The sequence below is a fragment of the Lingula anatina genome, chromosome 2, assembly GCF_051362555.1.
Source record: "Lingula anatina isolate TDL-2025a chromosome 2, LinAna3.0, whole genome shotgun sequence".
In the NCBI taxonomy this organism is placed as follows: Eukaryota; Metazoa; Brachiopoda; class Lingulata; order Lingulida; family Lingulidae; genus Lingula; species Lingula anatina.
In genome coordinates, this window is record NC_141768.1 from 40,561,215 (window position 1) to 40,574,381 (window position 13,167).

At 39.0% G+C, this 13,167-nt stretch overlaps 1 protein-coding gene across 3 annotated transcripts in view; it reads left to right on the forward strand.

Moving 5' to 3' along the window:
* The window catches only part of LOC106178768 (3'-5' exoribonuclease HELZ2), a 27,064-nt gene extending 14,015 nt beyond the window's left edge, over positions 1 to 13,049 (forward strand). For all 3 annotated transcript variants that reach the window (XM_087005344.1, XM_087005347.1, XM_087005346.1), the window contains exons 20-33: positions 91 to 282; positions 483 to 1,114; positions 1,329 to 1,492; positions 1,988 to 2,069; positions 2,229 to 6,225; positions 6,426 to 6,511; positions 8,420 to 8,698; positions 9,147 to 9,382; positions 9,769 to 9,918; positions 10,208 to 10,417; positions 10,599 to 10,820; positions 11,146 to 11,302; positions 11,664 to 11,831; positions 12,008 to 13,049. In XM_087005344.1, coding sequence (XP_086861470.1) covers positions 91 to 282; positions 483 to 1,114; positions 1,329 to 1,492; positions 1,988 to 2,069; positions 2,229 to 6,225; positions 6,426 to 6,511; positions 8,420 to 8,698; positions 9,147 to 9,382; positions 9,769 to 9,918; positions 10,208 to 10,417; positions 10,599 to 10,820; positions 11,146 to 11,302; positions 11,664 to 11,831; positions 12,008 to 12,093 — 6,661 coding nt within the window. In that variant the 3' untranslated portion in view covers positions 12,094 to 13,049. The remainder of the gene's footprint in view (positions 1 to 90; positions 283 to 482; positions 1,115 to 1,328; positions 1,493 to 1,987; positions 2,070 to 2,228; positions 6,226 to 6,425; positions 6,512 to 8,419; positions 8,699 to 9,146; positions 9,383 to 9,768; positions 9,919 to 10,207; positions 10,418 to 10,598; positions 10,821 to 11,145; positions 11,303 to 11,663; positions 11,832 to 12,007) is intronic.
* Positions 13,050 to 13,167: the final 118 nt, after the last annotated feature.

Consider the following 13,167-nt stretch of genomic DNA (forward strand, 5'->3'; position numbering starts at 1 on the left):
TGCCCTGCAGACACCCCATATAGAGCTGCTTTGCACTTGCATTTAAGGATTTATTTTAATTGAAAGGTTTACTTTAATTTCTGATTGTAGCTCTAGTGTGCTCAATGATGACCAGATGAAGGTGGTGCAGCACATTGTGGCTGAGAGGACAGGATACACGCCACCACTTATCGTCTATGGACCATTTGGGACAGGAAAGACGGAAACATTGGCACAGTCTGTGATGATATTGCTGAATGAAAGACCAGATGCCAGGGTCTTGATATGCACTCACTCCAACAGGTAATGGCTGAATTATGTTGCTAGGTAGTTTCTTTTAGGGAAGTAAAGAAGATAAGAAAAACGTATTTTGAGGATAATGCAGATTTGTTCTGAATATGATGGGTTAGCTGTACAGAAATGTTTGATTTGGTGATTGAAACCTCTTTAAATTTGATGCCTATTTAAAATTCTGTTTAGATGTCAATTTTATTTCAATTCAGTGCTGCAGATTTGTACCTGTTGCGCCATTTAGATCCATATGTGAAGAAAAATTCACCTAATATGAAGATCCGAAGGGTGTACTTCAGAAACAGGCGTGTTAACACGGTCAACCCAGCGGTCAAAAAGTACTGTTTGTTGTCAGATGACAAGCAGAGTTTTTTGGACCCCACAGCAGAAGACATCAGAGAGCAAAGAGTAGTCATTGTCACCCTGTCGACCTCTCTGTTACTGACAGTCCTCAACTTAAAGGGTCACTTCACTCATATCCTGGTGGACGAGGGTGCCCAAGCTCTGGAGTGTGAAACCATCATGCCCTTCACTCTAGCTGACGAGAACACCTGTATGGTGATAGCAGGGGACCACATGCAGATGAGTCCCAAGGTTTACAGTCCAGAGGCGAGGAGACAGGGCTTCCACAAGTCCTTCCTGGAAAGACTGTACACACACTATGATAAGTTCTCCCACCAGAGCGACTGTGGCCACCTGAAGGTTCTACTGAAAAAGAACTACAGGTCCAAGATGGAGATCCTCAGGTTTATATCAGCTGTATTTTATGGTGGCCCTGATAAACTGGAGTCCATGGCTGACTTGCCTGATGTGCCGAACTTATCACCTCTCAATTTTTATGCAGGTATTATTATGTTATCAAATAGCATTGTTGTTGCGTTATTTTGTGTTTTGAGAGAAAATTGCATTTTGCATGGTAAGTAATGGAATTAAAGTGCAGTTTCTACTTAATTGCATGTCAGCGTCCTTTCCATACTGAATTAAATTTTGAATTATTTTGTTATGTTACAATATGAGGTTTTATTAATTAAGTTATTGAGTTTTTATTTCTTTGCTAGCCCAAGGCAGTGAGATTCAGGATGATGACAGCACTTCCTTCTATAATCTGGCTGAGGTGGAAGAGGTAGCAGACAGGGTGGAAGAGCTGTGGAATACCTGGCCACAGGAATGGGGAGACAGGAGACCTGATACCATAGGGGTGGTGGCACCATACACTGATCAGGTAAGATAGACTGCATTCCCAGAGATTTAGATCGATCCATCCGGATCGACCTAACTCCCTGGGGGTTCACGCTAAATTGCTGTCAGCCGAGGGCGCACAGCAGTCAATTACCCCCTTTAAGCCAGTTAAGCTGACGCCAATCTAGTGAGACTCCCAAGGGTTATAGATAGATCTAAATAGCTGTGGGAATGGGGTCATAGAATAGACATATGGTAGTATAGAGGGAAGGTGGGAGGTGCTAAGGCAAGACATAGAAGGCATATAGTAGTATAAAAGAAGATAAAACGATGGTAATCTTGTTAAGTTCAACGGTAGATGAAATTTTGAGTGGCCTTTATTTTCATCAAAATGGTTCTGTCTCCTACTTTTACTCAATTATTGAAAGGCCTTTCAAAACATTTTTATGGTATATATTTAATGTTGGATAACCTTTTATTTTAGCATGTAAGTGGGGGTTTTCATTTTAGAACCATAATAGTAAAACATTTGTTTTAGGTTACAAGAATAAGGCGATCACTTAGGCGAAAGAACCCCCAACTTGGACAGGTGATTGTGGAAAGGGTCATGAATGTACAAGGTATTTATGCTCCAAATTTCACATTTTGAAACATTGAAATAAATAATCAGTTTTAATTATCCTATAACTTGTGGTTGATTTTATACCAAGGATGTATTCTGTTGATGCAGTTTTAGTGTTATTTTTGGAGAAATGACCAACTTGATATTTCTGTTCCAGGAAAAGAGTTCCGAGCTCTGTTCATCAGCACAGTTAGAAGCAGGCACCTGTTACAATCTAGCCCAGCAATCAGTGCTGCAGCAGAATGTGACGGTGAAGGTGGAGACTATGGGTTCCTGTCAGACCAGAAGCTTCTGAACACAGCATTTACTAGGGCTCAGTCATTTGTAGGCATAGTAGGAGACCATGTGGCTCTGTGTGCCTTAGGAGACTGTATGACAGTATGGAGGACATATCTGAAGCACTGTCAGAATATGAAGAGTATCTACCCCCAGAATCTGACCCTTGACGCTGTCAAAACTGCTGTGATCAGCATGATGAACTCAGATGAAGGAAGAATGTACCAGGAAGCCCAGATGCAGCTAACTTATGAAGAAGAAGAAGAGAATGCAGAGCCAGGTAGTGCAGCCAGAGAAGCAATCCTTACAGAAAATGTTGCATTTAATGGCACAAGTGCAGTGGAAGGTGGTGACGTAATGGTGAATGGTAACAGTGAAGGGCAGGCACTGGTTAATGGCATGACCTTGATGGCAATTGGTGATGATGTCCCCTTATCTGCTACAACAGCTTCTGGACCATTGGTACTCAAGCAGGCTAATGGGGGTAGAGAAGGTGTAGGATCTGCTGAAAATGATTGGGAGATGTACTTGGAGTTTCCACCCAGTGAAGTTCTAGGCCAGCTAGCCAAAGAGTCGAACAGACACATGCTACAGTCCCTCAGAGAGAAGGGAATGGTCTTCGATTCTGAAGAGGACCAGCTTATCCATCATCGGTCTCTCAAGTATCTTGGCTGTAAAGGGCATATTAGTATATATCAAGCAACCAGTTGGCTTACTCCCCAGATCTTAAATGAGTATAAGGATGTTTACCTCATGGATGAAATAAGAGATAATGAAGTAAGCAGTTTACCTGATTTCACAACCAAGCAACTAAAAGGTCTAGTGGACAAAATGCCTTCCCAATTCAAACAGTGTATTATCCACAGGGATTCCAGTGAGATATATGGTGAAGTCTTGGGTAAAGAGTCTGACATTCTCAAAGTGGTGATTGGCAGCAGTACAGATTGCAAGTCTGCCTGTAACCTGGATGATGTGGTGGTAGAAGTCAAAGCTCATGTAGGCTCTGAAATAGTTGGTAGAGTTGCAGGAATATTGAAGAGAGCCAGAGATCCTCTTATCCAGTTGTTTGTTTGCCAGGTAAATGAGGAAAGCACTGGCGTTCTAACACCCATCAATTCTAATTTTCCAATCATCTATAATCTAGAGAGTTTGAGTAGAGCCTCTCCACAGCCCAAGGGAGATGAAGTATGTGTTTATGCCATCCAAAATTCAGAGCATCAGAAAGTGGTATTTGATCACCATGAAAGCATCAACCTTTGTGACATCAGTAGCAAATTGTTTGTGGTGAAGTTTGCCAAGTGGGAACCAAGCCTAGATGCCCCAGTTGGTATTGTTATAGGAGTACTCCCCAGGGGGGACACTGTCCCCAGTGGATTACGCATCCTTTCCATAGAATATAGCATTGCAAGAAAGTTCTCTGTGGAGGCTATGATCGAGTTGCAGCACTTATACCCACCTTCCTACAGCCCCCCTCAACCAGTGATTTCAGATAGATTGGACTTCAGAGAGAAGATGACATTTGCCTTCAAGTCCCCAGGCTCTTTGTACATCGACAACTGTTATAGCATAGAGCAGCAGCCTGATGGGACCTACCTTCTAGGTGTACATGTTACTGATGTGGCCTTCTTTGTGAAGAAGGGGAGCTACTTGGATGAAGAAGCAAGGAAGAAAATGAACACCTTCCACTGTATAGGACAAGAAGCGGCTGGCATTATACCAGAGCAGTTGCAGGCCAACCACTGTTCTATTCAAGAAGGCCAGGATAGATTAGTGATGTCCGTTCTTCTCACTGTCCAGTTAACTGGACAGATAATTCAGGCCCAGATACGCAAGTCTGTGGTCAACACAAAATATGTTGTTGAGAACAGCGAGGCAGAAAAAGTGTTAAAGGGGGTCAGTGATGTCTTGCCCAACAATATAGCCACCACTCTAAAGTTTGTCCACCACTTGGCCAAGATGTTTGCAAAGATTAGAAACGGTAATTCATCTTTGTTTAACCCGGCTGTCGTCTCCAGTCCAGATGCACCAGAAGTTCAGTTCATAACTAAAGAGCTGATGATTATGGCCAATTACCAGCTGAGCAGGATTTTAGTGGAGATTTTCCCACGCTGCACCCCACTGTTATGCCAGGATTCCCCTAGAAATGGGATCTTTGACAACTGGAAACTAGCTGCTGCACCATTGACTAAGAACTCGGTGGCCTTTGCCCAGTATTACCACCCTGTAGGCGGCATGTGTGCCTGTGTTGGACACCCCTGTGGCTGTGCAGAGGAGGCATGTGGGCCAGTAGAAGACCTGGAGTATTTAGATGTACAGACATCAGTCTGGGGAGGGATCCTCCAGGCCACACAACTTAATGATGTGGTGGAGCTTTGTAGGCTAATTACCACCCCACATCATCACCCACAGTTGGCGGTGGCTGCTGTCCAGATGCAGAAGATGCAAAGTAAGCCTAAATATGCCTGTGCAGATGTCAAGTATGTACAGCAACATAACTTTGGACTCAACCTCCCCTACTATATGAGTTTCACAGCACCAACCCAGACCTACATGGATATTGTAACACAGCATTTGATTGGTGCTCTCTTGGAGTCCAAGCCTAACCCATACACAGAGGAGGAGATGGGGGAGTTATGTGAGGCTGCCACTAATTCCCTTGTGAGAGTGGCTAACTTCAAAGAAGATGCCCAAACTTTGTGTATTGCACAAGCATTCAAGGAGAAACCACTTATGACTGCTGGGATTATAAGCAGTTTAAATCAAGACAATGTCAAGATAATCCTCCCCTTCTTGGCTGAGGTAAAAGATCCAGAATTTAACATCCCCCTTCAGCAAGTTGGTAATGCCCAGTGGATGACGACTCAGGAAGGGAAGGAGAAGACATTGGTAGTACAATGGATGGAGAGGATATATGATATGCAGCTTGACCCATTGTCAGGTAGGGAGAATGATGCCCCTCTGGTCCTCAACCCCAATCCGTACATCATCCAGATCCCAACAAGTGACTGGCAGAAGATTATCCAGTCCTTGATCAAGGAGGACTTCTCCAATGTGAACCAGGTGATCAGTGCAGCAGGGATGAGAGCCAAGTTCCCAATGATAGATGATGGGTATGTGACTGAGGTGTCCTCAGAGATGAAGAAAGGACTGCCCTTTAAGAGGCAGGAGTGTGAATTTAGCCTAGTACTTAAACCCAGTGGTGTCATAACAGTGCAGGTCAGTGCGGATGTTGTCCAAGGCATACTGCGTCCAGTTGTCCAGCTGATAAGTCTTACGCCCAACCTGGACATTTGCCTAGAACATGCCAGGAGTCCTGTGAAGTGTTTCACTAGTGCAGCAGCCAAATATGCATCTAAACAGAATTACACTGATGTGAATGCTTACCAGAAGGCCTGGCTGCCAGCACTGGCTGTAGAGGCTGCAGAAATTGCATGTGAAAGTGGAGAAAGCTTTATCCTGCATCATGTCAACATAAGGTGGCAGGTTAATGACGTCCCCACGGGAGTCAAAGCAGTAGGAGTGTTCACCATGCCACTCTCTTTCTGTAAACAGCGTCAGATGAGTTTTGTATGCGAGCTAGAAAACAGAACGACAGGTGGAGAAGTAAGTGTGCCATATGAGGATTATCTGTGTATCAGGTATCAAAACATAGCTGTTGCGTCTCCCAGTAACTACAGTCATCTCTATGGTAATGATCCAGTGTGTTGGGTGCTCCACTGCGTCACAACAAACCTAACAGTATCACCAAGACAGGACAAGGTAGTAGTGAATGTGGTACTAAACCAGACATCTATGGATATCCCGCCTGTGTTCCTGACTCCTGAGAGTGCTTCATTGCCATGCACACTGCAGTGGATATCTAAGCCTAAACATCTTAGGTAGGTGAACTGGGTGTTCTCCTCTTTCACTCCTAGTTACCTTTCAGCTCATTCTCATACATTCTATAAAATAAGAGAATCTTCTTAAAGCTTGGTGGTTTTTATTTTTAATTTAGTTATTTGTAATACATTCTAACAGATTTACATATTGACAGTGCTATTTTAAGATTTAATGAAGCATTTGTTTATCTTGTTTTCAGAAATACAGAAATGGCAATTAAAGAAATGGTTAATTCATCTCAGTTGGTGAAGGATATAGCACTTGGAAACCCAGCAATATCAACTGGTGAGTGCAGTGGGACTTAACAGAAATGCATTGTACACATTGTTAAGCTTTTTTTATGTACAGACACAGTCTGTACATATAGCCATCATCTGCGTCTGTCGTCGCCGTCGTCGCCGTCATCGCTGTGCACTTTTACCGATAACACGATAAGTGGAAAACCATTTTACCTTTTGACTTGAAACTTGCAGAACTGATGAATATTCATAATACGCAGGTCAAGTTCGAAAATCAGCATGATCGGGTCACTTTTAGGGAATTTATGCTGTTTTTTTCACTTTTTTCAGCATATATGCAGCACCGATAACACGATAAGTGGAAAACCATTTTACCTTTTGACTTGAAACTTACAGAACTGATGAATATTCATAATACGCAGGTCAAGTTCGAAAATCAGCATGATTGGGCCATTTTTAGGGAATTTATGCTGTTTTTTCACTATTTTCAATATAAATACAACACTGATAACACAATATAAGAAAAACGGATTGGCCAATTGTAATCATACTCACAGGAGTGGTCAATCTTACTAAAACGCAGGTTGAGTTCGAAAATCAGCATAATCAGGCCATTATTTTAGAAGTTATACTGTTTTTCACATTTCCTCAGATTCAATTATTAGGCATGTTAACAGTCTCATTATTTAACTAATAAGATGCCTAAAAGTGTTTGTTTGATATTTCCTGCATCTTTACAACATTGTTAGTTGATTATGTAAAAAACATGGTAAACTTGTTATCATGTATTGTGTAATAAAGTGTCAAAAATGGAAATAAACTCATATCATTGCAGTTTGTCAGATTCAATCATCCACTATGTTCAGAATCTCAGAATGGAGGAAATTGGACATTTAACACTGTTCTATTGATACTTTTCCCATCTCATCAATTTTCTTAGTTGGTCATATAAAATGGCAGTAAAATGTTTATTTTGTTTTAAACATTTTATTTTGTGTTAAAAAAGTGTTAAAAATGGAAATAAACCCATTTCAGAACAGCGCTGTCTTGTTTACATTTTGGCATTTTCAAGGCGTGACTTTGAAGTTCCATGGGCCTGAAGACCTTTGCTAGTCACATTTTCTGAATATCTGTGAAACAAATATTTTATAATTAAAAATTGATGGTCATTAAGCTGTTAAACATTATGTAATATTGCATCAAAATTTGAAGAAACCCCTATTTTGGGCACTGCTTCCATGATGACCATTTAAGGAAAATCATGTCACTTACTGTTCTCAAACTTACAGGAAAGAAACATGGGACTAAAATACAGCTTCAGTAGGCAATGCAGTCTGTTTGGTATTTTTATTTATTTATTTATTTATTTTGGCATTTAAACAGTTTTTTGTGAAAATTTAATTTTTCACATATTGGCATTTTCAAGGTGTGACTTTAAAGTTCCATGATCTTGAAGACTTTTGCTTGTCACATTTTCTGAATGTCCATGTTACTAATATTTTATTAATAACATTTGATTGTCATTATGCTGTTAAACATTATGTAATGTTGCATCAAAATTTGAAGAAACCCCTATTTTGGGCACTGCTCCTATGATGACCATTTAAGGGAAATCATGTCACTTACTGTTCTCAAACTTACAGGAAAGAAACATGGGTCTAACATACAGCTTCAATAGGCAACGCAGTCTGTTTGGTAAATTTTTCTGGCAATTTAACAGTTTTTTGTGAAAATTTAATTTTTCACTTATTTGCATCTTTATTTTCTGTTCTTTGTCTGTACATTTGACAGCTTTGCTGCCTTGTTTTTTCATAGGATCATTTTCTTTTCACTTTTCGTATATTTTATCCCTCAAGATTAATAATGCTTTAAATTATGAAGGACAAAGAAATGAGTCAATTTCTCATGACAGAGAAAACCCTTATATATTAACATGTAATATCTGTACGTGTAGGTGTGGCACCCTCAGTAGTTAATCAGATGATGGAGAAACTTTTCCCTGGTTGTAATCCCCTGAACACAGAGCAGCACCGCGCCTTGTCCTTGGCATTATCGCAGTCCTTCACAGTGATCCAAGGTTGTGCTGGGACGGGGAAGACGGAGCTAGCAGCCAGACTAGCTGTCATGTTTGTAGACATGAACTGCCCCCAGCAGAGCCTGGTTTCCTCCACAGCTGTACCCGCACAGGTGTTATTGTGTGCCTGGTCTGAGGACAGCTTAGATAACCTGATGAGTGAGTAATAAAATGGTGTAATGATGGCATTGACATTGTGTGTGTGTGTGTGTGTGTGTGTGTGTGTGTGTGTGGGGGGGGGGGGGGGGGGGGGCATGATATCAAATACATTTTTTCAAGGTGCCTTTCCATCTTAAATAGCCCCCAGACCCCAAATTAAAGAACGCCTTGCCATTTCTTCCTATGTTTTTTCTTACATGTCATGTTTGCTTTCAGGAATACCCTCAGGAAGTTACTGAGGAGCAGCTAATGATTTATGATCATTGACATTGTGTGTGTGTGTGTGTGGGGGGATTTTATTTGTTTCAATATTGTGCCTTGTCATTAGTCTGCTCTGTTGTAAACCACATTACAATTAAATGTTTTTAGTATAAATTTAAATAAGAAATGTAACTGATAGATTTATAATATGTATATGTTGCTACTGTTATCTAATACAACCTTTCAGAATGCCTGAAGAGTTTGGGACCAGGGGCACCAAGAATGGTGAGAGTGTACAATGATAGTATTGTCAGGCAGGCCTACCCGATGCCTAGGCGGTTTGATGGGACAGAGGCCAATATGTATGATCTTGGCAGTGGTGATAAAACAGATGTGGATAAAGAATTAGCTTTACACCATATCATTAGGCATCCTTCAAATTCCAAATGCACTGAGATAAGAGTGTTTGACTTGCTTTTCAAGGTGAGTTGTCCAGCTACATGTACACATGATCCAGGTTTGAATTTTTTGAGAACTTTTCCTTGGTGTCGAAATGATGGACTTTTCTTTGTTTTTATTTATGTTCTTAAATGTGAATTTACTTTTTGATGTTGCACACATCAGAATAGAACAGCACTGTAAGATGCATGTCATACTCTAGTTCCGTGCATTGGAATAGATGTTGTTCTTACAAGATGTTGTTACGGTAGTAGAATTTGACCTAAATATTTATTTTCACAACATGATATCAAATACATTTTTTTCGAGGTGCCTTTCCATCTTAAGTAGCCCCCAGACCCCAAGTTAAAGAACACTTAGCCATTTTTTTTCTTTCTATGTTTTTTCTGACATGTCATATTTGCTTTCAGGAATATCCTCAGGAAGTTACTGAGGAGCAGCTAATGATTTATGAAGACAAAGTCCTAGCTGCTGAGAGGGATGAATTAAGCAAAGTACAGTTGATCCTGTGCACCATTGCCACCAGTAAGAAACTTAAAGCAAAAGCTAATATCAAACAGGTATGCATGGCAATGTTAGTACAAGGTTGGTCAATATTGAATGTGTTTACAAGTATTTAGGAGGTACACAGCAAAACAAATCAGGGGTGCAAAAAACACCTGGTAGAATGTTGTGTCAAGTTGTTAACATTAGACAGTCAAGTTATAGACAATTACACATCAAAGTTTTATATTGAATATATTTGTAAGGAAAGGTGAAACTGATGCTTGCAATAAAATGACCTATGAAAAAATTCACTACTTGTATAATTATCATGAATTGTTGGATGCATTATGTTTCTTCTTGAAGGTAATTATTGACGATGCAGAGATGTGTACAGAACCAGAGACTATAGCACCACTGGTTTACTGCAACCCAAGACAGGTTGTTCTAGTGGGAGATATTCAGCAAATGAAACCAAGAGTTTGGAGTAAAACTGCAAAAAAATTAGGGCTTGAAGTTTCTCTTTGTGAAAGATATTCCCAGAAGGCTGTTCAGTTGAAGACCCAGTATAGAATGGTAAGGATGGATGATCTTAATAAAAATATCATAAAACAATGTATTGAATATGGATTTGGACATATTCTTCATGTTTTTCATTGTCAAAGAGATATAAAATGTTCTATTTAGCTGTCTGGTCATGATAATTGAAAATGCTTTAGGTTTAATGCTAACACTGATGGCTGTCCACCTTTTCCAGCACCAAGGTATCTGCAGGTTCCTGTCCCCTGCTATATACAAGGGGTTACTGTGTGGGACAGAGGACTTGCTGAGGCCCTCCAACCTAAGTATGTGGCCAGCCGGCCCAGTCTGGCCTGTACTGGTTCACTCTGTCTTAGGTGAGGCCGAGACTGTCACAGTGAACACTGGGGGGAATAAGAAGAAATGCTCTAGGAAAAATGACTTGGAAACAAAGCATGTAGTAAGTATTTTATTTGTGCTTTTGGTCTACCATTGCTATATGTTATCATTTCTTCAACTGTATGTGTACTGATTGTTGAACTACTTCTGATAATGCAAAAAATAGTTTTTGGTTTGTTTAAAGTTAAAAGAAAATGAACTAGAAATGATACATAGATATTTGTTGCCATTTTTGTTTATCACAATTATATGATTTTTGAATTTCTGATATTGATGTCAAACAAGTGTATATAAATATATGTATATATATATTGAATTGTTATTTTAGTTTGTATATTTTTATTCCTTCTACATATTTGTCACAAGTGGTAAACTTGTTTCCCCAGGTTGATTATTGTGCCCAGCTGGTCACAACCTATGGTATAAGTCCAGGCAGTATTGTGGTACTCTCCTGTTATGAAGGACAGAAAGAGGAGATCAGTAATCAGCTGATGGAGAAAGAGTTGGCTGACATTTCTACACAGACAGTAGTACAAGCACAAGGTAGTGATCTATTTTGACTTTGAGATAATTTGATTATATTCGATAATAATGTCTGCATTTTACTTAAAAAATTAAGCTGTGCATTTTCCATTTTGATTTTTATCGCACATTTTCAATTTGCATTATTTATCCATAGTCCTTTATTTTTGATTATATTTGATAATAATGTTTGCATTTCACTAAAAAACTAAGCTGTGCATTTCCCATTTTGATTTTTATCGCACATTTTCAATATTCATTATTTTTCCATACTACTTTACTTGTCTTAACATACTAATACAAGGCAAAATGTCGTACCAGTGGTCTCTCAAATATGGCTGCCCGAACATATCTTAACTTGAACTTTTCCTTTCTTTAAAAGGTAAAGAATGGGACTATGCTGTATTTTCAACAGTGTGTTCCTTGCCTGCTATCAGACTGGAGCACAATCCAACTATTGCCTGGAAGGAGGAACATCTTGGACCCTTGGCAGACCACCACATGGTGACAGTGGCCCTGACAAGGGCAAAGAAGGGCTTAATTATTATTGGTAAGTCTCTATGAGCATCACAGAATTATCTGGAAAACAATGAATTGTGATTGGTTTGAATGCATAAATAAGTATCTATTTGATTCAGTAATTTAAAGCATCACCACAGATGGTGAAAAATTTTAATATTTATTTGCAGTGGTTTTATGCATGACTTATATTTTGACTATTTTTAGGTAACACTGGTCTTTTGGAGTGTGATGGTAAGTGGAGACAGCTGTTACAAAGTTACAGACAACTTCCAGGTGCAGTTGTCCTATAATCAACTAGCCTGGCTTAGGAAGAGGTATCAAATAATAACTAAACTGCTGCACTAGCAAGGATGCTATGTTGCTCTTTAAATGGATGATAGAATATGGAACCCTAGACTTATGCTTACAGACGTGGTCAATAATTTACGTGTAAAAGTTTGCTGTCTTTCATTTAACATACACTCTTGATGAAATACACTCCAGTTGAGGATAACCAATTGCTTTCAGTACTTCACACTTATATTTGCTTTTATAGTACAGGAAACAACTTTATAATGCACATACATTTTTAATAATATGTGGACAAGGGAAAATTGAAATTTATTTACATGGTAAAAGCCAAGTGATGAAAGAAAGTCCATTCAAACAAAACTTTTGTTTTTGTGGAAAAGTGTATATATATCTTTTGCCATGATTATACTGAACATATTGACCCGGATCATAGGATTTTGCTAACACTTCTCACAGTTACATAATTGATAGTCCCAGGAATTTATAATTGGCAGATGCATGCACCAGCTTTAAAATGATGAGCCAAAATGTGAAAAAGCTAGTGCCTTGAATGAAGTCTTGAAATTTTGCAAAGGAATTCAGTATTGACAGATTTGTGATGTGGAATTTAGCGCCATTTTAATGTTTCAGAAGTGTAATTGCTATTGTTCTCAGCTACAGAGACAAATTCATTTATTTTTATTTAGTGGTGAACAGTTTAATTTGAAATAAAATAATAAAGCACAATATTAACATTAAAATGATGTGAAAATCTTTGTAACCATATCACATTTTATTTTGGGAACACCCTTTGGTAATAAAATGAAAAAAATTTCAAGTTGAACATTGAACTTAATAGCATGCATTTTGATATTCATTAATCTAATTTGTTACTTAGCAAATAGTTTAATTATTTACAAGGTTTGAATAATTGCTTTTGCAGCTGCTGGAAAATAAAAATAAATGAAACATGAAATTTAGTGTTTATTTTCTTTTATGGGAAAGGCACTGTTTGAGTAGGCTTCAGATGTTTTTTCAATAATATCAGAATTGGATTTAGAAAATAAGCATGGAGGTTTACATTAGAAAGAAAT